Below are 26767 nucleotides of genomic sequence, written 5' to 3'. Positions count from 1 at the left end.
TGATCAAGAAGAGGCATGAAAAGTGTTTGTACATTTCTGGAATGCTGCAACTGAGACATGACCAAACTCCAGCTTACTGGCTGGATGTTGGGAGACACAGGACGAAATTATTTCCATTGCATCAGCCAAGAGTGGGGAGAGAAACCAATGACCATCACCATTCGGTGAGCAAGACCACCCAGAGTCTACTGACTACCCTCTAGGGAGTGAGACCACAGCGAGCCAGCCATAGCGGGGTTGGGGGGTGATGGAGGGGAGGACCATTGAGAGCTGGCTCCCAGCTGAGGAGTGAGAGAGCTGGTGTTTTTGCTGTCGCGCTTTAATGCCATCGTGTGCCTGGGCACTGTCGCATGTTTGTGCCGTCACAAGTTGTGTGCTCTAGCCTCGTATCCATGAGGTACTCCCACCTCATGGCCGCTGCTCTGACCGGCCCTCGCACTGGGCCTGGAGAGTCCAGGACCCCGAGCCTCCTCAAGCTCCTGTTTCTCCTGCCTCACACCCTGGCTGCAGCCACGGCCCACAGGCACCCTGCCAGTGAGGGGGTCGCCTTTAGCCGTGATGTGGGTAGGACCCCTCCAAGCCCGGGTTGGCGGTGGTCCCTGCAGTGAATCCCGGACTTCCTCCCCCCAAGGGTGGAAACACAGTGTTCCGCGGCCCTCACCCTTTTCCCTCCTCCCACTCATCCTCCTTGGCTTTGCCTGTGGCCAGGCCTGCCCTGGTGCCACTGCTACTCGCATACTCTGTCCTTCTTTCCTCAGCTTGTGGCCAGCATCATATGGAGGGGAAGATCATGGGAGGCGTGGATACCCTCGAGAAAAAGTGGCCGTGGCAGGTCAGTGTGCACTATGCAGGCTTCCACATCTGTGGTGGGTCCATCATTGATGAATACTGGATCCTGTCAGCCGCCACTGCTTTGACAGGTGAGTGGGCAGTGCTGGATACCATTCCCATGGAGGTCTAGGACTGCAAGACCAACCACGTGGGTCACATAGGACTGGGACTTCTTGGAGGCAGGGGAGAGAGTGGGACCCAGCACACAGCTCCATCCACTACAGTCTCTTGCACAGGGCTGAGGGTTCCTTTAGGGCCCTCAGCTCTTCCAGAAAGGTGTGGAACCACAAAATAGGATGAGAGGTGAGGAGAGGAGCCACATCTTAGGATGAGAGGAGAGAAGAGAGGACAAATCACAGGATGAGAGGTGATGAAAGACTTATCTTCATTGGCAGCTCATTGTACATCTGACAAGCTCACCATCCTGGGCTGTCCAGCAGGTCTTGGTGGATCCCTGAATCCTCCATGGACTCAGGTCAGGACTTTGTTGGGAGCAATTCTGCCAGACAGTCAGGTCTCTAATGTGCTGGAAGGGCTTGCTTTCCACATCCTGGCTGAGAGCTTGGATACCCAGGCTGCCATGCTCCAGGACTCCCTGAGCCTGTGATCTCATGGAAGCTCCTCTTCCCAGGTGCAAGGTGCTTGAACCACTATGCCTTTGTCCTCTGTCCCTACAGGAACAAGATCACTGAAGCATTTGATATGTATGTGGGCCTTGTGGACCTCAGGGTTGCAGGCAATCACACCCAATGGTTTGAGGTGAATAAGGTGATCATACACCCCACATATGAAGTGTACCATCCTGGTGGAGGTGACATCGCTCTGGTGCAGCTGAAAACTCGCATTGTGTTTTCCGACTCTGTGCTTCCCATATGTATTGCACCTCCGGATGTGACTCTTTCAAACCTTTCTTGCTGGGCTACAGGATGAGGATCCATCTCCCAACAAGGTAAGAAAACAAAGTGCAGGGTGGATCCCATTATTGGAGCTTGTGGAAGGGATGATGGCTCTATGACATTACAGGAGAGAACATGTTCTGTCCATTAAGGGGTTGCAAATATCTGAGGATTGGAATCCCTATCCATCAATCACTATTTGTTTCTCTGTCAATGTAGAATTTTGTTTTACTCCTGGCAGGCTTTGTTGTTTACAGAGAAGTAGTTACATCTACTTTGAATGTGGAATTAATATTTAGTATACTGAGAACAAAAATTTCCAAGCATAGGTTTTCTTAAGATTTTAAATTTAATTTAGAGATAATTTTTTTTAATCTATGAAAAAACATTTTAGTTATTCTAGTTATCCATAAAAGCCTTGCACTTTTTTTCTAGGTTTAAATCTGCATAATTTAGAATTTTAAGGTTATTTAAAAGATTACTTTTAATTGCATTTGCTAATCAGACACAGCTGTTGATTTCTGTGCATTGATCTTGTTTCCAGCCACCATATAGTACTCATTTATAATATTTTGTCAGTTGATTATTTAATTGTTCTAGATTTTTAAATATCATATTTTCTTCAAATAAAGATTGTTTCATCACTTCCTTTCCTATATTTTATCTTTTATTTATTTTTCTTATTGCAATGGTTAGAACCTCTAGTAGAAATGTTGCTAGGTCTCCTTTTCTTGTTTTTTATTTTAATGGAAATGCTTCTAATGGTTTACTATTAAGTCTGTGGCTTGGTTTGGAGATTTCATATTGATATCTTATACTAGTTTAAGAAAGTTTCATATCTGGTTGACTTAAGTAAAAAAACATTATTTCAGTTAAGTGGATATAAATTCAGATTAGAATGTTAAAACTTTAAATGTTAAATGTAGCCCCCATGGTAACCACAAAAGGAAATTAAGAAGGAATTTAAACATTTCACTACAAAAAATCAACTAAATGCAAAGAAGACAGGAATACAAGAAAATGAGGGAGGGGAAGCTATAGGGCATGTAGAAAATAAGTAGCAAAATGACAGAAGCAAGTTCCTCCTTATCAGTAATTACTTTAAATGTAAATGGTTTAAACTCGCAAATAAAAAGACAGAGACCAGAGTTAGGGAGATATAGCCAAGATGGCAGAATAGGAAGACCCTGAGCTCACCTCTTCTCACTGGAGCACCAAAATTACAACTACTGATATAACAACTATTGATGAGAAAGACTGGAATCCACCAGAAAAAATTTTCTACAACTAAAAATATAAAGAAGGAACCACAAAGAGATGGATAGAAGGGGCAAAGTCATAGTATATTCAAGACCTATACCCTTGAGTGGGTGACCCATAAACAGGAGAATAATTACAAATATGGAGCTTCTCCCCAAGGAGTAAAGGGTCTGAGCCCCACATTGGGCTCCCCAGTCCTGAGGTCATGCACCAGGAATATTTGGTTTTGGAGGCCAACAGGGCTTATTTTGGGGAGACCCAGAAAACTGTGAGAAATAAAGACTCTTAAAAGGCACATGCAAAATGTTACATGCTCCAGGACCCAGAGCAGAAGAAGTGATTTGAAAGGGGCCTGGGTCAGTCCCACCTACTGATCTAAGAGGGTCTCCCAGAGAGGAAGGAGGCAACTGGAGTTCACCCTAGGGACACAGACACTGGTGGCACCATTTTGGGGAGCTTTTTCTACCACATGGACACTTGTGTTGACAAGTGCTATTTTGGAATCCTCCATCTAGCTTATTAGCCTCAGAACTCAGCCCTGCCCTTGCCCACCAGCCTATAGTCACCAGTACTGGGACTCCTCAACTCTAGCAACTAGCTAGGTTGGATACAGGCCCATCCACCAATAGACAGGTTGCCTTAAGACTTCCTGAGACAACAGCCACCACTGGACATGGCCCTGTCCACCAGATGGCTCAGGACCTGGCCCCACATGTCACTGTGCAGGCAGTACACCCAGGGCACACAAGGCCCTGCAGCCAGAGTCACCAGGACACAGTTCCATCCACCAGTGGGGAGGCACAAGCTCCAGGAACCCCTGGGGCTTGGCCTTACCCATCAGTGAGCTGGCTCTGGCCTCAGGATGAGCCTCACCCACAAGTGGGTGGACAGCATGCCCAGGACAACTGCAGACACACAGCCTGCTATGGCAGGATCCAGCTCACCTACCATCAAGCTGGCACCAGCCCTGAGACAAGCTGGGCTTGAGCACTGCACACCAGCAGAGAAATACACATGATTTGGGGCCCCTAGGATCTGCAATGAGAAACCCCAGGACCTGGCTCTGCCTACCAGTGGGCAGACACCAGGTCCAGGATCTCCTGGCCCCTGGCCCATGCACCACCAGGTGTATACCATCCCCAGAAACACTACAGCCTTTCATCCTATCTTGTAGGAAGCAGCCAACTCACCAGCAGGCCAACACCAGCTCTGAGATATCTTGGACTCCTCAGCCATCCACCTGGGATCCAGCCCCACCCACCAGTAAGCCAACACTAGATCCAAGAATCCTGACCCCACAACCACCCACACCAGAACCTTGACTCTGTCCACGAGTGAGCCAGCACTAGCATCAGGACCCCACAGTGTTACTCAGGCAGCCACCTCATGACCTGGCACCAACAACCAGTTGGCAGCCTCCACAAAAAGCAGGGCCTGGCAACCAATCTGACTGGGGGTCAGCCATGCCTACCAGACAATCCTCAGCACTCAGCTTGCCACAGCAGGAGGACCCACACAGCCAACATAGGGGGAATCACTAGAGCATATAGCTCTGGTGACAAGAGGGGATTACACTGCTGGGATGCATAGACTGTCTCCTACAAAAAGCTATTTATCCAAGGTTGGAAAATGTAACCAACATACCAGATACATAGATATTAACACAGCAAATTAGTCAACATGAGGTGACAGGGGAACATATTCCAAATAAAGGAACAAGATGAAACCCCAGAAGAAGAACTAAGTGAAGTGGAGATAGGCAATCTACCCAACAGAGTTCAAGGTAATGATCATAAAGATGATCAAAGAACTCAGGAGAAGAATGGATGAACAGAGCGAGCAGTTAGATGTTTTAACAAAGAATTTGAAAATATAAAGAAGAACCAAATAGAAATGAAGAATACAATGACTGAAATGAAAAATACACTAGAAGGAATCAACAATAGATTAGATGATACAGAGGAATGGATCAGCAAGCTGGAAGACAGAGTAGTGGAAATCAATGAAGCTGAACAGAACAGAAATAAGAAAAAATAGAGAGAAATGAGGATGGTTTAAGAGACCTCTGGGACAACATCAAGCATACTAACAGTTGCATGATAGGAGTCCCAGAATGAGAAGAGAGAGAGAAAGAGGCAGAGAACATATGTGAAGATATAATAGCTGAAAATTTTCCTAACTGGGGAAAAGAAACAGACATCAGGTCCAGGAAGCACAGAGTCCCAAACAGGATCAACCACACCAAGACACATTGTAATTAAAATGGCAAAAATTAAAGATAAAGAGAGAATATTAAAAGCAGCAAGGGAAAAGCAACAAGTTACATACAGGGAACTCCCATAAGGCTATCAGCTGACTTTTCAGCAAAAACTCTGCAGGCTAGAAGGGAATGGCGGTATATTTAAAGAGTGAAAGGGAAAAACATACAACCAAGAATAATCTACCTGTCAAGGCATTCATTCAGATATGATGGAGAGATCCAAAGTTTTACAGACAAGAAAACTTAGAAGAGTTCAGCACCACCAAACCAGCTTTACAAGAAATGTTAAAAGGACTTCTCTAAGTGAAAAAGAGCCACAACTAGAACATGAAAATTATGAAAGGAAGAAACTCATCAGTAAAGGCAAATATACAGTAAAGATAGTAAATCTACCACATACAAAGCTAGTAAGAAGGTTAAAAGATGAAAGTAACAAAACTATCTCTATCCACAATAAGTAGTTAAGGAATACACAAAACAAAAAGAAGTAAAATATGATGTCAAAAACAGTAATCTTGAAGAAAGGGGAGTAAAAATGCAGTGTTGTTAAAATGTATTTGAAAATAAAAAATCAGCAATGTAAAATAATCATGTATATATATATAGAAGCATTACATAATGCTGACCACATGTTAACCACAAAGAAAATCTATAATAGATACATATGTTTATACATTATTTATCTTGGAATATTTTGATTTCATCTTCATGTCTGAAGGATAGTTCTGTTGGATACAGAATTCTTCCTTGAAGGGTTTTTTCTTTCAACACTTTGAGTCTGTTGTTCTACTGCCTCTGGCTTTCATTGTTTCTGGTGAGAAGTCAACTATTAACCATACTGTTTATCACCATGTAATTGGTTGCTTTTCTCTTATTGATCTCAGGATTTTCTTTTGTCTTTGGTTTTCAGGAGTTTAATCATATTGTGTCTAGATGTGTTTATCCTTCCTGAGGTTCAGTGAGATTCTCAGATATGAAGATTCTTTTTGGTCAAATTCAGGATGTTTTGGGCCACATTTTCTTCAAATTTTTTTTGCACTTCTCCCTCTCCCTTCCCCCCTCTCCCTTTCTCTCTCTTTCCTCTCCTCTTCTCACCTCTCTCCTTTCCCTTCTTTCTGGCAGTCTTGTTACATGTGTGTTGATGTGCTTCATGGTTCCCATAGGTCTCTAGGGTCTGTTCACTTTTCTTCATTTTTTTTGCTGTATTCTTTTTTTAAAATGAATTAATTTATTTTTGGCTGCATTGGGTCTTCATTGCTGCTCTTGTGCTTTCTCTAGTTGCTGTGAGTGGGGGCTACTCTTCATTGCAGTGCATGGGCTTCTCATTGCAGTGGCTTGTCTTTGTTGTGGAGCACAGGCTCTGGGCACATGGGCTTCAGTAGTTGTGGCTCATGGGCTCTAGAGCGCAGGCTCAGTAGTTGTGCCACATGGGCTTAGTTGCTCCACAGCATGTGGGATCTTCACAGACCAGGGCTCAAACCCATTTCCCCTGCATTTGCAGGCAAATTCTTAACCACTGCACCACCAGGGAAGTCTATGCTCTATTTTTTAAATTAGATAACTTCTACTAATCTAGCTTCAATTTCACTATTTTTTCTGCTATCTCATATCTTCTGTTGATCCAACCTACTGAATTATTAATATTTCTTACTGAACTTTTCAACTTTAGAATTTCCATTTCATTCTTTTTTAATAGTTTTTGTATTTCTGCTAAGATTCCCTATGTGTTGACTCATTATCATGATATTTTCATTTAATTTTTTAAATGTAGTTTAAAAAATTCTTTAAACATACTTATAACAACTGTTTTGAAATATTTATCAACTAAAATCAACACCTGGGGCCACACAGAGCTTCTATATATTGACTTGTTTTTTCCTGAATATGGGTCATACTTTCCTATTTTTTTGCATAGAATTTTTATTGTTGAAAATTGGACATACATAAAATATTATAAGAACTTTGGATTCTGATTTTCCCTGAAGGTTTTGCTTTCTTTTGCTTTGAGTAATTTGCCTGGACTTAGTTTGCAGAATCTCTCTTGTCGTTTGTAGTTGCTGAGGTCTGTGCTCATTTTTTAATTCTTAATTCTTATATTTATTATTTTTATTCTGGCTTCCTAAGTGTCACCACTGTGTCTTAATATCTCATTGGTTAGCCAATGATTTGGGCATCTCAAACTTCTAAGGTTTCCACCTTTGACAGTGGGTTTTGTGTGGAGGCTGGTGAACATATTTAGAGTCTGTGTGACTCTTGAGTCTGCCTCAGCTTTTACTTTTCAGTGAGCCCACTGGTGCCTCCATGTTTATACATATAGTTACACAGTCATCCCAGGGATCAGTGGAGATTTATCTAGCCTTTCTATTGCTCTCTTATTTCCAGAGTCCCCATAAATTCCCATCAGAGACACTGTTCACCTCACCCAGACTGACAGTCTCAGACCAACACTGCTTTAGGTCTTCCTTACTCATTTCCTACAAATCTATATACTTTAAATGACAGTGCAAAGTGTTGTTTTTTTTCAGCTGTCCCCTCCAAATCAAGTTCTCTCCCTCTGGCAGAAAAACTGCTTTCCCAGCCAGCCCTACCAAGGTAAAACTACCACAGTGACAGAGCAGAGATAGAGGGGTGTCAAGGGTGGTGAAGCCCCAGACAACTAGGTCAGACTTTTGCCATTGTTACCCAAAATTCCACCAGTTGTTCATGAATAAGCACCTCTCAAGTTTCCTTTGCTTTTGTTTGACCTATGGAGCCCTGAAATTTTTTAAAATAATTTTGTTCAGTTTTATACTTATTGGAGAAAGGGTTTGCTGACCTCTTCACTCCATCCTAGCCAGAAATCCCATGTGTAAACTTATTTCTAAATTATTATTTTGTACTGTCTGTTTGCTGCTTTCTTTTAAATATTTTCCCTGTCATTCTCCCTTTCCAATAGACTGATTTCCTTTTTTAAAATTAATTAATTTTATTTTTGGCTGTGCTGGGTCTTTGTTGCTGCATGTAGGCTTTCTCTAGTTGCTGAGAGTGGGGGCTACTCTTCGTTGTGGTGCACGGGCTTCTCATTGCAGTGGCTTCTCTTGTTGTGGAGCATGGGCTCTAGGCATGTGGGCTTCAGTAGTTGTGGCACACGGGCTCAGTAGTTGTGGATCGCAGGCTCTAAAATGGAGCTTCAGTAGTTGTGGCACACAGACTTAGTTGCCACGTGGCATGTGGGATCTTTCCAGACCAGGGCTCAAACCCGCATCCCCTTCATTGGCAGGTGGATTCTTAACCACTGTGCCACCAGGGAAGTCCCTGATTTTCTATATTACTTTTTTACTGTCTACTGTTCTGCAAGTTAAATTTCCAAGTTTCAATCTTCTTGTAGCTCTTCTTAAATTTTTAACATGCATACCTGAACATAAATGAGTTATGAACATATATACTCATGTATGTTCAGTTATACATGTTATCCAAAGGAAAAAATATCCTGTTTCATATATTTATAAATATAAACATATATGTTTTATTATTTCATATGTTACTTCCATTTTGTATGTTACTGTTTTCCAGTATTTTCATTCCATCTTTTTTATACAATCAAGATTATTCTCTTTTACTGTTGCTTTATACAGGACATGCTTATCTGGCTTTATGCACATGTTAATCTAATTTCTTTATTCCTAGCATTATACTTCTTTCAATTAGGTTTACTTTCCTTATTTCCAAAGAATATGTTACAACTCTTAAACAAACAAGGATTAAAGGGAAAATCACATATTAAATTAGAAAATATTTTGAGATGAATGAAAACAAAAATACATTACCAAAACGTATAGAATGCAGTGAAATCAACACTCAGATGGAAATTTGTAGCTATACAAGAAGTCAGATCTCAAATAAATAGCTTCATTTTATGACTTAAGGAACTGTAAAAAGAACAAGCTAAACCCAAAGGTAGCAAGAGGGAGGAAATAATGAAGATTAGAGCAGAAAAAAATGAAACAGAGAATAGAAAAAATTAGAGTGAATGAAATAAAAATTATTTGAATAGATCGACAAAATTAACAAAACTTTAACTAAGTGGGAAGCAGCTGCATAGCACAGGGAGATCAGCTAGGTGGTTTGTGATGGCCTAGAGGGGTGGGAGAGGGAGGGTGGGAGGGAGGGAGACACAGGAGGGAAGAGATATGAGAACATGTGTATATGTATAACTGCTTCATTTTGTTATAAAACAGAAACTAACACACCACTGTAAAGCAACTATACTCCAATAAAGATGTTAAAAAAACTTTAGCTAGACTGACCACACACACACAAACGAAAGATAAAGTATAAATAGCTAAAATCAGAAATGAAACAGGGAACATCACAACTGACCTTACAGAAATAAAAAGGATTATAAGATAATACTACAATGAATTCTATGTCAAAAAATTAGGTAACTTACATGAAATGGGAAAATTACTATAAACACTCAAATTATCAAAACTGAATCAAGAAAAAATAAAAATTCTGGATAGACTTATAACAAGTAAAAAGATTGAATCAGTATTCAAAAACCTCTCGACAAAGAAAAGTCCAGGACCAGATGACTTCACTTGTGAATACTACCAGACATTTTAAGAAAAATTAACACCAATTATTTTCAGATTCTCCAAAATATAGGAGAGGAGCTCATCTATGGGGCTAACATTACACAGACACCAAAGGCAGACAAAGATACCACAAGAAAAGAAAATCACAGAGTACTATCCCTCATGAATATATATGCAAAAATCTTCAACTAAATACCAGCAAACTGAATCCAACAGTATATTAGAAGTATTATACACTACAACAAAGTAGGATTTATTCCTGGAATACAAAGGAGGTTCAACACACAATAATTGATCAATGTAATATACCACATTAAAAAGTGGAAAAAAAATATGATAATCTCAAATGATGGATAAAAAGTATTTGACAGGATCCAACATCCTTTCATAATTTAAAGAAACACTCATAAAACTAGGGATAGGAATGTACTTCTTCAAGATGATTAAAGGCATTTATGAAAAACTCACAGCTAACATTATACTCAGTGAAGAAAGACTGAGAACTTACCCCTAATATCAGGAACAAGACGGGATGCTCATTTTCACCATTGGTGTTCTATATTGTACCAGACTCTAGACAGACACATTAGGCAATAAAAAGAAATGAAAGGCATCCAAATAGGAAATCAAGAAGTAAAACGATCTCTCTTTGCAGATGACAGACAATAAACAAATTCAACAAATTTGCAGGGCACAAGATCAACACACACAAAAATCAGTTTCTATACATATTAATGAACAATTGAAAAAGGAAATTAAGAAAACAATTCCATATCATCCAAAAAGAAAATTACCTATAAATAAATTTATCCAAGGAAGTGAAAGACTGGAATACTGAAAGCTACAAAACATCGCTGAAAGAAATTTTACAAGACCTAAATAAATGTAAAGGCAAGTCACGTTCCTGAATTGGAAAACTTAATATTGTTAAGATGTCAGCCTCCCCAAAGTGATCTACATATTCAGTACAGTCTCTATCAAAATTCCAACATTTTGAAGAAATGGAAAAACTGATCCTCAAAATCCTATGGACTTGAAAGAGAACCTGAATAGCCAAAACAGTCTTGAAAAAGATCAAAGTTGAAAGACTCACACTTCCTGATTTCAAGGTTTTCTACAAAGCTACAATAATCAAAACAATGTGGTACTGGCATAAGAATAGATATATAGATCAGTGGAATAGTATTGAAAGCCCAGAAATAAATGCATACATCTATAGCCAATTGACTTTTGACAAGGGTCCACTCCATTAAATGGGGAAAGAATAGTTTGTTCAACAAATGATGGTGGGACAACTGAATATCCACATTCAGAAGAATGAAGTTGGACCCCCATCTCACACCATACACAAAATTTTAAATGGGTTAACAACCTAAATTTAAGAGTTAATGTAAAACTCTTAGAAGAAAAAATAGGAGTAAATCTTCATGACCTTGGATTTGGCAGTGGATTCTTAGATATGCTTTGCCTTAAACTTCATGTTTAAGATATCATGTAGCATGTATTCTTTTTTCTCTTTCCTTCATCTTACTCTTTGTGAGATTCATCCACATTGTTGTTCATATCAGTAGTCATCTTGTTTTTCTGTCATTCAATCTTCCATTGTATGAACTTGGCAAAATTTCTTTTATCCATATTCCTTTAGATAGACATCTGAGTTGTCCCCAGTTTTTAGGTCATATGAAAAAGTCTACAACAAATATTATTGTATAAGTCCTTTTGTGAACATATGGACTTGTTTTTTTTTTTTTTTGCGGTATGCGGGCCTCTCACTGCTGTGGCCTCTCCCGTTGCGGGGCACAGGCTCCGGACACACAGGCTCAGCGGCCATGGCTCACGGGCTCAGCTGCTCCGCGGCATGTGGGATCTTCCCGGACCAGGGCACGAACCCGTGTCTCCTGCATCGGCAGGCGGACTCTCAACCACTGCGCCACCAGGGAAGCCCTGGACTTGTTTATCTTGGGGATATACTTGGTAATAGAATGTGTTGGCTATAGGGTGGGGTAAATTTAACTTTATTAGAAACTGCCAAACAGCTTTATAAACTGGTTGTGACTTTTTATATTCCCATCACCAATGTATGAGAGTGCTGGTTGCTCCACATCATTGCCAACACTTGATAGTGTCAGTCTTTTTCACTTTAGCTATGCTGATCATTGTGTCGTGATAGCTTCTTGAGGTTTTATGATTTGTAGAATTTTTAATATATTCTAGATACATGTACTTTGATAGGTAAGTAAATATTCTCTGCTAGACTATGGCTAGGTTTTTTTTTCTTTTACATGTAGGGTCCTTTGTATCCTGCTTATGAAGTTTGCTTATTGTAAGCTCATGAAGATAATTTCTCCATTTATCCTAGAAGCATTATGAGTTTAATTTTTACCTTTGTTATAAGATCCATCTAAAATTAAAATTTTGCATGTGATATGAGGAAAAAAAACAAGGTTCACTTTTTTCTATATTGATATTCACTTGCTCTAGCACCATTTGTGAAGAATATCGCCTTTTCCCACTGACCTGTATTGGCACCTTTGTCAAACATCTTGTGACCGTATGTGTGTGGGTCTACTTCCAGGCTTACTATTCTGCCACATGGATCTCTCCAGTACAACAGTGCTGTGTTTACCATAACTTTATGATGAGTCTGGTCTTACACATCCTCCACAGTTGTTTCTCTTTTTCAAGATTATCATGGGCATTCTGGGTCCTTTGCATTTCCATATGAATTTTAGAATTAGTTCCCCAATTTCTACAATAAACCTGCTAAGATTTTGAATGACTCATTGTTTTCCATGGCTCTTGGCACTGTTCTCTGAGATATCCTGCTCCTTGGCTACTTCTTAAAAGGGCCTTGAAAAATACCACATTGAGAAAATTTCCCAGCCTCTCCTGGGGCCCAGAGCCTTTTCGACATTTCAAACATCACACTTCCTTTTAGCCTAGACTGGCAACACTTTTACATGTACAGGTCTTGAGCTGTGTGGTCCTTCTGGTTATGGCTGAGCTTGCCTGTGTATCTGATGGTTGTCTCTCTATGGGCTGGCCTGTGACCGACTGAGCTGGAGTGCTAGACTCTGATACATGCATCTTTCACTGTCCAGCAGGCTGGCCAGAAAATGTCCACAGGCAGTGGTGGAGAAACACAACACCTTTTTTTTTTTTTTTTTTTTTTTTGTGGTACGCGGGCCTCTCACTGCTGTGGCCTCTCCCGTTGCGGAGCACAGGCTCCGGGCGTGCAGGCTCAGCGGCCAAGGCTCACGGGCCCAGCCACTCCATGGCATGTGGGATCCTCCCGGACCGGGGCATGAATCCATGTCCCCTGCATCGGCGGGCGGACTCTCAACCACTGCGCCACCAGGGAAGCCCCACAACACCTTTTTTTAAACATCTTTTTGGAGTATAATTTTTATAATGTTGTGTTAGTTTCTGCTGTATAACAAAGTGAATCAGATATATGTACACACATATCCCCATATCCCCTCCCTCTTGCATCTCCCTCCCACCCTCCATACCTCACCCCTCTAGGCAGTCACAAAGCATCAAGCTGATCTCCCTGCGCTATGCAGCTGCTTCCCACTAGCTATCTATTTTACATTTGGTAGTGTATATTTGTCAATGCTACTCTCTGACTTCGCCCCAGCTTCTCCTTCCCCTTCCCAGTGTCCTCAAGTCCATTCTCTACGTCTGCGTCTTTATTCCTGTCCTGCCCCTAGGTTCTTCAGAACTGTTTTTTTAGATTCCATATATATATGTTAGCATATGGTATTTGTTTTTCTCTTTCTAACTTACTTCACTCTGTATGACAGACTCTAGGTCCATCCACCTCACTATGAATAACTCAATTTCGTTTCTTTTTTTTTTTTTTTTTTTTTTGGTGGTACGCGGGCCTCTCACTGCTGTGGCCTCTCCCTTTGCGGAGCACAGGCTCCGGACGCGCAGGCTTAGCAGCCATGGCTCACGGGCCCAGCCGCTCCACGGCATGTGGGATCTTCCCGGACCGGGGCACGAACCCGTATCCCCTGCATCCGCAGGCGGATTCTCAACCACTGCGCCACCAGGGAAGCCCTTTCGTTTCTTTTTATTGCTGAGTAATATTCCATTGTATATATGTGCCACATCTTCTTTATCCATTCATCTGTTGATGGACACTTAGGTTGCTTCCATGTCCTGGCTATTGTAAATAGTGCTGCAATGAACATTGTTGTACATGACTCTTTGAATTATGGGAGAAACATAACACTTTTTGAAGCCTTTGCTTGCAACATGTCTGCTCAAATCCCATTGACAAAGCACGTCATGTGGCAAAATTCAGACCTAAGGACTGAGAAAATACATTACACTTCTCAATGGGAGTGACTGCAAAGACATATGGCAAAGGGCATATATGTAGGAAAGTATGGAGAACTGGATTCATTAATGAAATTCATTTCCCCTCAATTTATAGTTTACTGCTTAACAGGTAAACACTTAACATAGTATAACTCCATTTCCCCCTTCAATTCCTTATGCTATTGTTCTATATTTTACTTCTGCACACTATATTGACATTATTGTTGCTTTAAACCTTCAGTAATCCTCCAACATACTTTTCAGTAGTCTCATTTTTAACCTCATTCAGGAAATGATTGACCCAATGCTCAAATTCAGTTTACTCTGAAACCAGGACCACTCATCTCCTAGCAACATTTCTTGTCCCCCAGGTTTATCTTACAAATGTCTGCACCCCAACCTCTGCAGGGGAATGGGGGGATGCACACCCATGATCTCTGTAAGCCCAGATCATATGCATTGTCTATGGTACTTTCATTCTAGAAGACCTTTCCCAAATTCATCCGAGTCCTCTCTCCCTTATCAGACATCCAGTGTCATTTCATATGTCTGGTATCTGTCTATCTTGCTTTCTTTGGCCATCAGGGGCAGAGAATGGGAGTCATCCTAATTCTTGGTCCAAAAATTATTATTCATTGGTTCATACGTGATCCTCTTTGTGTTTTTTTTGTAATAATGTAATGCATACATATGTAAACATCTCTCAAATAGGGAAATTAGAACACTGTAACTTGTATCTGCTTTATGATCCTGACCCTCTTGGGTCTTCTCATTTGAGGGAACATCTTAGCACAAATCTTTTTTTTTAATGTGTTAAAATACATTAATATTAAATATTAATATTAAATACATTAATATTAAATGTTAAAATACAAAATATAAAATTTACCACCTTAACTATTTTTAAGTGTTCAGTTCAGTGGTGTTAAATACATTCACATTGGTGTGAGTGCAACCATCACCACCACCCATCCCCAGGATTCTTTTCATCTTGTAAATCTGAAACTGTATACCCATTAAACTATATATATATATATATATATATATATATATATATATATATATATATTCTTTTTCAGATTTTTTTCCATTACAGGTTATTAAAAGATATTGAATATAGTTCCCTGTGCTATACAGTAGGTCTTTGTTTATCTATTTTATATATAATAGTATATATATCTCAGTTTGTCTTCCCCCACCCCACTATCCCCTTTGGTAATCATAAGTTTGTTTTCCATGTCTGCGAGTCTGTTTCTATTTTATAAATAAGTTCATTTGTATCATTTTTTTAGATTCCACATATAAGTGATATATGATATTTGTCTTTGTCTAACTTACTTCACTTAATATGATAATCTCTAGGTCCATCCATGTTGCTGCAAATGGCATTATTTCATTCATTTTATGAATGAGTAATATTCCACTGTGTATATATACCACATCTTCTTTATCTATTCGTGTGTCAATGGACATTTAGGTTGCTTCCATGTCTTCGCTATTGTAAATAGTGCTGCTATGAACATTGGGGTGCATGCATCTTTTCGAATTACTCTGGGTATATGCCCAGGAGTGGGATTGCAGGATCATATGCTAACTCTATTTTTAGTTTTTTAAGGAACCTCCATACTGTTCTCCATAGTGGCTGAAGCCACCAACAGTATAGGAGGGTTCCTTTTTCTCCACACCTTTTAAGCATTTATTATTGTAGTCTTTTAAATAATGGCCATTCTGACTGGTGTGAGGTGATACACCAGTATTTTTGTTTGTTTGTTTGTTTTTTGTGGTACGCAGGCCTCTCACTGTTGTGGCCTCTCCCTTTGCAGAGCACAGGCTCCGGACGCACAGGCTCAGTGGCCATGGCTCACGGACCTAGCTGCTCCGCGGCTTGTGGGATCTTCGCAGACTGGGGCATGAACCCGTGTCCCCTGCATTGGCAGGCAGACTCTCAACCACTGCGCCACCAGGGAAGCCCCACCAGTAGTTTTGATTTACATTTATCTAATGATTAGCGATGTTGAGCATCTTTTCATGTGCCTGTTGGCCATCTGTATGTCTTCTTTGGAGAAATGTCTATTTAGGCCTACAAAATTTCCTTCCTTTTGAAGGCTTAATAATATTCCATAGTGTGCATACTCCACATTTTGGTAATCCATTCATCAGTCAGTGAACACTTGGGCTGCTTCCATGTTTTAGCTATTGTGAATAATGGTGGTATGAAGATGGATGTACAAATAGCTATTTTAGCCCCTGCTTTCAACTCTTTAGGTATATACCCAGAAATGGAAATACTGGGTCAAATGGTAATTCTATTTTTAATTTTTTGAGCAACCTCCATTCTGTTTTTCTTAGTAGCTGTATCATTTTGTATTCCCACCAAGAGTGCACAAGTGTTCCAATTTCTCCACACCCTTGCCAACCCTTGTTGTTTTCTGTGTTTTGATGGTAGCCATCCTTGTGGGTGTGTAGTGGTATCTCATTGCAGTTTTGATGTGCATGTTGAGCATCTTTTCGTGTGTCTATTGGCCATTAAAATGTCTTCTTCGGAGAAATGTCTATTTGAGTTCTTTGCCCATTTTGGAATTGGGTTGTTTGGGGTTTTTTATTGTTGAGTTTTAGGAGTTTCTATATATTTTGGATGCTAATAACTTATAAGATATATGATTTGCAAATATTTATTCCTAGACTGTAGGTTGCCTTAAAAAGGCAACTGTGGATAGTGTCTTTTCATGTACAAAATTTTAAAATCTTCATGAAGTCCAGTTTGTCTATTTTTTCTTCTGTTACCTGTGCCTTTGGTGTCATAGCCAAGAAATCACGGACAAATCCAATGTCATGAAATTTTCAACCTATCAATATTTTAAAATCTATTGAGATTTAATTTGTGGCCTAAAATATGGTCTCTCCTGGAAAATGTCCCATGTGTACTTGAGGAAAATGTTTACGTTGTTGTTGGGTGGAATGTTTTGTATATGTCTATTATATCTAGTTGGTTTATTGTGTTCAGTCCTCTGTTTCCTTGCTTCTCTTATGTCTGATTGTACTATCCATTATTGTGAGAGAGGTATAGAAGTCTGTAAATATTATTGTAGAACTTTCTATTTCTCCCTTGAATTCTGTCAGTTTTTGCTTCATATATTTTGATGTAAATATTTATACTTGTTATATCTTCTTGCTGTTTTGAGTCTTTTATTAATATGTAATGTCCTTCTTTGTCTAATAAACTTTTTTGATTTAAACATCTATTTTTTTTTCTTATATTATAATAACCACTCCTACTCTTTTTTGGTTACTATTTGCATGAACTATCTTTTTCCAGTTTTTCACTTTCAGCTTGTTTGTGCCTTTGGATCTCAAGTGACTCTTGTAGTCATCATATAGTTAGGTCATGTGTTTTTAATCCATTCTGAAAATATCTGTCTTTTGATTGGAGAGTTTAAGTCTATTTAGATTTAAAGTAATTATTGATAAGGAGGGACTTACTTCTGTCATTGTGATACTAGTTTTCTATATGCCCCATAGCTTTTTTTGTCTCTAATTTCCTGCATGACTATTTTTTTGTATTTAGTCGATTTTTTTGTAGTAAAATGTTTAACTTTCTTTTCTTTCCTTTTGTGTATATTTTATACCTATTTTCTTTGTGATTATCTTGGGGATTACCTTTAACATTCTAATTTGAATTTACAACAGTTTAACTTCAATAACATACAAAAACTCTGCTCCTTTAGAGTTCCATCCACAGCCAATTTGGTTGTTGATGTCACAAAATTATATCTTATACATTTTGTTCCCCCAATCATAAACTAACAATTCTTTTAAATGCATTGGTCTTTTAAATCATGTAGAGAACAAAAAGTGCAGTTACAAAACATTGTCACAATAATACTGGCTCTTATCACTAACAATGTATTTATTTTTATTGAGATCTTCATTTTTTCATATGCCTTTAAGTTACTGTCTAGTGTCCTTTCTTTTTACCTGCAGTGCTCCCCTGAGCATTTCTTGCATGGCAAGTCTAGTGGTCACAAACCCACTCTACATTTGTTTATCTAGGAATTTCTAAGAATAGCTTGGTTCCCCCCCCCCTTTGGAGAGACAGTTTTGCCAGATTAAAATTCTTGGTTTGACAGTTTTTCTCTTTTATCAATTTAATTATATCTGTCCATTGTCTTCTGGTCTCCAAAGTTTCTGATGAGAAATATACTGATAATCTTATTGAGGATCCCTTGTATGTGGTGATTCTCTTCTCTTTTACTGCTTTCAGAATTCATTCTTTGGCTTTTGGAAGTTTGATTATAATGTGTTTCAGTGTGGATCCTTTTGAATTCATCTTTCCTGGAGTTTGTTGAGCCCCTTGGATTTTTATATTTATATCTTTCATTAAATTTGCAAAATTTTCAGCTATTATTTCTTAAAATACTCTTTCTGCCCCTTTATCTCTCTCTTCTCCTGGGACACCCATAATGTGTACGTTGGCTTCTTGATGGTGTCCCACAGGTCCCTTAGGCTCTGTTTGCTTTTCTTCCATCTTTTTTCTTTCTGTTCCTCAACCTCAATAATTTCCATTGCCCTATCTTCAAATTCACTGATTCTTTCTCCTGCCTGCTCAGAGCTGCCTTTGAATCCATCTAGTGAAGTTTTCATTTCAGTCATTGCACTTTTCAGCTTCAGAGTTCCTTTTTGTTTTGTTTTTAGATTTTCTATCTTGGTTGATAGTTCCACTTTGCTCACACATTATTTTCTTGACTTTCTCCACATCTTTTAGTTCTTTGAGCATCTTTAAGACCATGTTTTAAAGTTTATCTAATACATCTTCCTTTATGCCTTTCTCAGGGACAGATTCTGTTAATTATATTTTTCCTTTGATTGAGCCATTTCCTGTTTCTCTGTATGTCTTGTGGTTTTTTGTCGAACACTGGACATTTTAATCTAACAATGTGGTAGCTATGGAAATCAGATCCTCCCCCTTACCCAGGGTTTGCTGGGTTTAAAAAAATTTGTGTGTGTTAGTGATTGTTGTAGGCTGTCTCTGTGCAGAGGACCAGTTTGAGGTTGAGATCTTATGTTTTTTCTGAACCTTTACCTGGGTGTGGCATGCATGGTTACTTTCTAATTTTCCCCATATATTCAGTTGCTTTTGAATGTCCTAGTCTTTAATGTCTGGATCCCAAAAAAGAAAAGTGAAAAATGAAGGGAGAAAAGGGCCATGGCCACATAAATTCCCTAGAAGTCACTTCAGCTGGAGCAGGAGGTGCTTGTGACATTGGGAGAGGTGCAACAACAATGGCTGCCTCCCTCTTTGTGTGTACCTCTGTGATCAGAACAGCAATCAAAGCACAGATCCCCAATATACAGAGGACAGGGTCTTCTTTGCTCACCTTGGCTCTCACATGCTGTGTGCAAGCTCTCCAGGAATATGTGTACAGTCACCTGTCCCAGGGGTGGGGGTGTGTAGCTGTTACTGTAGTAAGAGTTGAAATTGACTAAAGTTGACTGCAATTTACCCTCCAAGCCTTCAACAGATTCTAGAGTTCCAAAATACTTACATCAGACAAATTCTGCCAGTGCAGTTGTCCTGGTGGGAGAGAGATTCCTAGTGTTTCCTGCTTGGCCATCTCCCAGGACCCTCTCCACAAATCTCTCACAGACAATCATGGTATATACATGGATTCCAGGGCAGAGAATCCACTACCCCTCAGGAACTAAGGCCACAGATTGGGAAGCTTAGACCTAAATAAAAGAATGGCACTTTCTATTCTCTTCTAGCTGGAAGCTGCCTTTATATATCTTCTCATCCTGTATGAGACCCTGGGCCTGACTTACCCTTCATTCAAGATACAACTGAAGTATTATGGCCTTCCTTCAGCAGAACTCAGTGAGAAAACCATCTAGAATGCAAGAACATGCTCTAGGATGCACAAATCAAAAGTGATCCAAGTAAACCTAGGGCCACCTAATGAAGTTTTGCAGTTTCTCAGTCAAGGCCAAGAAACCAAAAATAACTAGAAAGTAGCCCCATCTTTATTTAGGTCGTTTAGATAACAATATATGGGTTCTGACTTCAATACAATACATATTTCTTCTTTATTTCCTTCTTCTCCTATTCCACACCAGCAAACCTCTGAAAATTACCAACAAAAAGAACTCTCTGATACTCAGCTCACAAGACCACACCGTTTTCCACTCACTCAACTCTTCATTGAATGTTCTTCAGTGAGCTTCTCTCGTCTTTTTTTTAGCTTTTAGAATTGTTTCTTTTTCTGTATAAACATTCATGAAACTCTCAAATCAATATGTTTAACATTTTAATAATCTCAGAAAGTTATCTTACTGCTTTGCAGCCAAACTCTTTCTTCTAAGGTAAGTATTGTTCTCATTTCTGTCCTCATTAATGAGTTTTATGTTTTTGGACTTTATATAAATGGAATTACAGTACCCTTTTGCTCAATATAGTTTGTAAGATTTATTCATGTTTTGCATGTATCATTAGTTCCTTTTTGTTTATTGTTGAGGAATATTTAATCACATAAATACCAAAATTCATTTGTCTATTCTTCTGTTGACTGAATTTGGATTGCTTCAGTTTGGGGCTATTGTGAACAAAACTCTTATGAACATTCTCTTATAACTCTCTCTACATATGAGCTTTCATTGCTCTTGGGCACATACATGACAATGTGTTTACTTAGTTATGCAGTTCTGAGAAACTACAGAGGATTTTCCAAAATGTATGTACAATTTTACACTGTCAGCAATGAATAAGAGTTACAGATCTCTTTGTCTGAAGACGTCTTTATTTTACCTTCAGTTTTTTTTTTTTTTTTCTTTTGTGGTATGCGGGCCTCACTGTTGTGGCCTCTCCCGTTGCGGAGCACAGGCTCTGGACGCACAGGCTCAGCAGCCATGGCTCACGGGCCCAGCCGCTCCGCGGCATGTGGGATCTTCCCAGACCGGGGCACGAACCCGTGTCCCCTGCATCCGCAGGCGGATTCTCAATCACTGCGCCACCAGGGAAGCCCTTACCTTCAGTTTTGAAAGATAATTCTAGATATAGAATTCTGGGTAAACAGTTCTCTGGTTTTATTTTGCTTTGCAAGAGGCTGCTTCATTTTATTCTGGCTTGTATAGTTTTTGATGAGAAACTTGTAACTCTTACTCGTGATCTTCTGTATGAAATATTTCCCCACCAGGGAATTCCATTGACTATGATGTTTCTAAGTGTATGTGTTTGCTTGTTTTATTCCGGCCTGGGGCTCTCTGAACTTCTTGAATCTCTGGTTATTATAGTCTTTAATTTTGGAAATTTCTTGGTCATTATATCTCCACATATTTCTTATCCCCTGTACCCTCTTCTTCTGGGAATAATTCCACATATGTTACACTGCTATTGTCCCACAGTTCTTAATTGCTCTGTTTTGCTTTATTCCCCACTCTTTTCCTTTTGTGGTTCAGCATGGGTAATAGCTATTAATCTATCTTCACATTCATTGATTTTTTCCTCATTTGTGTCCAGTCTGCTGATACACCCATTGAAGTAATTTTTAAATCTCTGATAATGTGTATTTCTGGCATTTCCAATTGGTCCTGTTTTTTAATAGTTTCCATATCTCTGCCTAAATTCTTCACTTTTTTCATGCTTGTTGTTTACTTCTTAATAATTTCTTCAACATATTAATCATAGTTATTTTAATGTTCCTTAAATATACTTTCAACATTTTGGTCATTTCTGGGCCTGTGTTCAATGTTTTATCTCTTGACAGTGAGTCCAGTGTTTTTTTCCCACCTTCCCCATACCTTTGTGTCTGTGCGTGTGTGTGTGTATATATGTGTATCTTTTAATATTTGGTTGAATGTTAGACATTATAGAAGAATATTTAAGACTAAAGTCTCTGTACCCCAAAATAGGCATTCTTCTTCTGCCAAAGCATTAGTAGGGTGGGGCAGTGCTGATTCAGGCTAGTGAGAACTTGAGCTGGGTTGTGGCTTCTCTTGTTGCTCTTACTGACTTCAGAGCACCAGAGACCTCAGGTCCCTCCATGGTGGGCTGCTGCAATGCTGTGATCTGTGTGAGACCTGGGGTGTTTCTCTGTTCCTGCTTCACCTTTCACTTCTCATCTCTGTACATCCACAGCACATTTTGCTTGCCCTCCAGAAGGAAATTGCTGTTCTTGGTATTCATTACTGGCTGCTATTGAGAAGGAGGAAACTTGATCCCCTGATCCAGCCTCAGCCTCAGGCAGAGCTGTGGGTCTTAGATTTGGAAATGGACCTCTGTGCACCACTACTCTACCTTCGGGGCAGCTAAGCTCTGCTTTGTATCTGTGATGGCTCTGAGAGGATCTAGACCCTGCCCTCATGGTAGCAGACCTCTCATGTTACTGATGTGGGCTCTTGGCACCTCAGATTTTCCTGGGATGTAGGGCTTGTTTTTACTCTTCCTCCAGAATAGTCCACCTGTACCAGGTCCTGCGGGCAGGAGTATGTGGTGCCCCCCCCCACAACCAGTAGAAGGCTTCTGTTCCACATGTGAGTAGGGAAGCAAGCTGTGTTCTTACAGGTCCCCAGTGGTATGTGGTCATTTTCTGAACACCTGCACTGAGGTGCCCTCTCTATGGACCCCTGCCGTGCCCCAAGTATATTTCATGAGCTGCTAGTGTAGACCTAAGGGAAAGACCTACCAGTGAGTGCAATCCTCCTCTTGTCTGATTTCTCATCATTCTGAACTGGCACACTAGCCCACAATTGAAGAACTCATTGAAATTACAGCCAGCTGACTTCTCCCTTCCACTTCTGTGATACACCTCTTCCTTTGTGCTGTGCTAATAATTGTGCAGAGCTCATCATCTGGCCCTCTGTCCACCTGGTTCCATGTGGGCCTTGGCATCTGTGTAAGGGATATTTTACCCTGCATCTACACTGTTTTCACTCAATGTCTTGGTTGCTCCACAAGACTCTCCACTCTTGACTCTTGACTCTTGGAACTGTGAAGTCTAACCTGGCCACTCTGCCCTTCCTGTGGAATTGTACATTCTGAACACATGGCTCGGGGTCCAACGGCAGACCGGGGGCACTGAGGTCCCTTGTGTTCCCTCTAGGATCCTTTTCTCTGGAGCATCCTCCTTCTGGCATCTGCCTTTGCGGATTCCAGTTGCCTGTGCTCCTCCTCATGACACAGCTTGGAGTGTGCCCCAGGCAGGATGATGGGGCCCTTGCAGACCTTGCCTCATCTGTTCTCTTTTCTCAGGGGCCACAGCCCTGCCCTGACTCAGGTCCAATGGGAAATAATTGCCTGCTGGGTAGACATGTTTACTGCTAGCTTATGGTAGAGGGAAGTTCACTCCCAGTCACCCCACTGTGGGCACAATGAAAGGCCTCAGGTAGATTTTTAGCTGGCTTAGTAGTTAAAAGTATTTCCTAACTGTGTTTTACTTTGTTGCTTCTCCAGCATCCCCAACCCTGAGTTTTTTGACTCCTTCTATTGCTCTGCATTCCTATTTGCAATCATCTAATTCTTCTATGGCTCCTCTCCTGATATTAACTTGCCAACACAGCAGCAACCGCAAACACTGCTGATATTCTGCTTCCCATTTTCTTCCTTTGAGGTACACATTCGTTAGCTCTAAAACTGATTCTCCACCTACTGCAGGCTATGCCATCCCCAAATACATGCCCCCACTTGATACCCAATCGTTTGAGTCTTTAACCCGTGAGAACAGCTTCTTTCCAGGCACAGCAGGCCCACATGCACATTGGTCAGGAAAGTGCAAGTTTTCTGGGAGCAATTACTATATCCATTGGCATAGACAAGGACACATGGAGTGACAACCCACAAAAATTGGAGGCTACTTTCTTGCACACACTCTGTGTCATCTGCTCAATCTCACCCAGGGACTCAGCTGATGGAGCTGTTTGCACTTGAGCCACGGCAATGGGAATGTAATGGGCTGAACCAAGTCCTGGCTCTTACATCTCTCTTAGGAAGTATCATGTGACACATGTTTAAACTTTATTGACCAAAGCCTGAGTCCTCCTTGCAGAGAAAGGAGCCATGTGGAGGGTGGGAGCAAGAGAAGGAACTCCAGTGTGAGCCCACTAGGGCTTGGGGCTTGGTGTGCCCTGCGGAACAGGTGTGAGAAGACCATTCACTGGGCCTGCACTCGTTTCTGACAGGAGACACTTCAGACAAGCTGCAGGAGGTGCAGCTCCCTCTGGTCCCATTGCCCCTATGCCAGCTGCTCTATGGACACAACGTCGTACATTCTGCCGGACATGCTGTGTGCGGGGGACCTCAGGGACATGAAGACTGCATGTGAGGTACAACCCACTGTGGGGGCGGGAGGCTAAGCCCAGGGATTTCAGATCTTCCATCTGCTTTAAGCTGGGGGCACTTCTACCAGTTGGGTAGGTGGTCCCAGACCACCTGACTGCTGTAGGGATCAGAAGTACATCTCCACTCAGCCATGAGTTGAGTGGGAGGCCACAGGGTAGCTTATGTGCAAATGGAACACAGACCTCAGTCAGGCCCTGTGGACCCCAGTGCTGGCCAGAGCAGCCCAGGGCTCCACGTCTGCCCAGGGGCCATGCCTGCTGACTGTCACTCCATAGCACCCACCCTCTACTTGCAGGACAGTGCAGTGAACACTGCTTGCCTGCAGCAGGGCCTCCCCACTGACAAGGTGGGGCTGCATGAGTGGCAGGATCCTGGCCCCATCCCACAGTGTTGGCACTGGGCCACCCTCATGCAGGAGGCCCCAAACTCCCAGTTCACAAGAAACTCCTCTTTTCTCCAGGATGACTCTGGGGGCCCTCTTGTCTATGAATTCAACCACACCTGGATGCAAATTGGAGTAGTGAGCTGGGGGCATAGTTGCACATACCCTATGTATCCTGCAGTTTATGCCCGAGTCTCCTTTTTCTCAGAATGGATTCATTATCACGTAGAAAACACACCCTTACCTCTTCAGCCACTCCCTACCCTCTCCTCCACTGCAGGGGCTGCCATCAATGTCCTTGTGACCTCGCCGGCTGTCCTGTCAACGTTGTAAGGACCACAGCCCTCATCCAGCTTCTTCATGGCTGCATGCCTCTGTTCCTACCCAGCTCCAGCCCAAGTCTTCACACACCTGAGCAAGGTGAGGGCAATCAGCCAGGCCCACATGCGAGGTCCAAGAGGAGGCTGACCAGGGCCACACCCAGGAAGGCAGAGGCTGGTCTCATCACAGAAGGGCGGGGGTATATGGGAGAGCAGAGCACATTGGTTGAGTGCTCTGGGCACCTGAGATTTGGTAAGACATTAAATATTTACAAAGCAAGTGTCCCAGAAGTCCTATGTTCATCTTTCTACCCAGAGTGCAGGCCCCCTCATGCACACAGTATGTTCATCACCCTGTCTTATCAGAATGACAGGCAGAAGGGTGAGAGGAGAAGGATAAACCAAACTGCAGCCTCTCTAGAAAGGATAGCCATACAAACCCTGGTGTCTGGATATAGAATCCAGGGTGTGACCAAAGCCAGGGCAAAGGGAAAGTCGTCATCTTAAAAACTTAGACCTCTCAATATCAAAGAGTTTCAAATATTCAAACATCTAATTTGGAGAATGGAAAACATGAGCTGAGAGTAGACACACAAAGGAAACTAAAAAAGATAAAAGCAGAAATCAATAGCCAAACATCAGAAAACACTAAAACTAGCATTTTAGAAATATAGATTTTGAGTGGCATGGACATATATACACTACCAAACGTAGGGTGGAGAGCTAGTGGGAAGCAGCCGCATAGCACAGGGAGATCAGCTCGGGGTTTTGTGACCACCTAGAGGGGTGGGATAGGGAGGGTGGGAGGGAGGGAGATGCAAGAGGGAAGAGATATGGGAACATATGTATGTATAACTGATTCACTTTGTTGTAAAGCAGAAACTAACACACCATTGTAAAACAGTTATACTCCAATAAAGATGTTAAAAAAAAGAAATATAGATTTTGAAAAAAATCAAGAAGCAGGAAAAGAAATCTTGAATATAATGAAGGTATAATGTGATGGGACTTCCCTGGTGGTGCAGTGGTTAAGAATCCACCTGCCAATGCAGGGGACACAGGCTCGAGCCCTGGTCTGGGAAGATCCCACATGCTGCGGAGCAACTAAGCCTGTGCGCCAGAACTACTGACCCTGCACTCTAGAGCCTGTGAGCCACAACTACTGAGCTCACACTCCACAACTACTGAGGCCCGTGCACCTAGAGCCCATGCTCCACGACAAGAGAAGTCACTGCAGTGAGAAGCCCGTGCACCTCAACGAAGACCCAATGCAGCCACACACAAAAAAAGGTATAATGTAAGACCAAAAATACACAAAACAAGAAATGACAATTAAGCACAGGAAATTTAAGAAATCATAAGAGATATTGTACACCTCTATATAAATAAATTCAAAATGAAAAGTATCACCTTTTAGGAAACAACTAATTTACCAAAACTAACCTCAGTAGAGACAGAAGACTAGAGACCAGTTTCCATAGGAGAAATGGGGAAATTTAAGAAAAAATTCTCCATCCTAGTAAAAGTCCTTAGCTGAGATGGCTTCCTTGGGAATCATATCAGGCCTTCAACCACAGGATTTTTC

General features: G+C 41.1%; 1 protein-coding gene across 1 annotated transcript; it reads left to right on the top strand.

The window, feature by feature from the left end:
* Positions 1 to 392: 392 nt before the first annotated feature.
* On the top strand, positions 393 to 25195 carry PRSS38 (serine protease 38). Its single transcript, XM_059062408.1, is given in 7 exon segments — positions 393 to 564; positions 759 to 902; positions 905 to 920; positions 1509 to 1780; positions 24321 to 24397; positions 24399 to 24464; positions 24941 to 25195. Coding segments are annotated over 7 exon segments (1002 nt in total).
* The last annotated feature ends 1572 nt before the right edge of the window (positions 25196 to 26767 follow it).

Source organism: Kogia breviceps, chromosome 4 (genome assembly GCF_026419965.1).
Source record: "Kogia breviceps isolate mKogBre1 chromosome 4, mKogBre1 haplotype 1, whole genome shotgun sequence".
Classification (NCBI taxonomy): domain Eukaryota; kingdom Metazoa; phylum Chordata; class Mammalia; order Artiodactyla; family Physeteridae; genus Kogia; species Kogia breviceps.
Note: the sequence above shows the minus strand (reverse complement) of the source record. Positions and strands in the feature narration are given on the sequence as shown.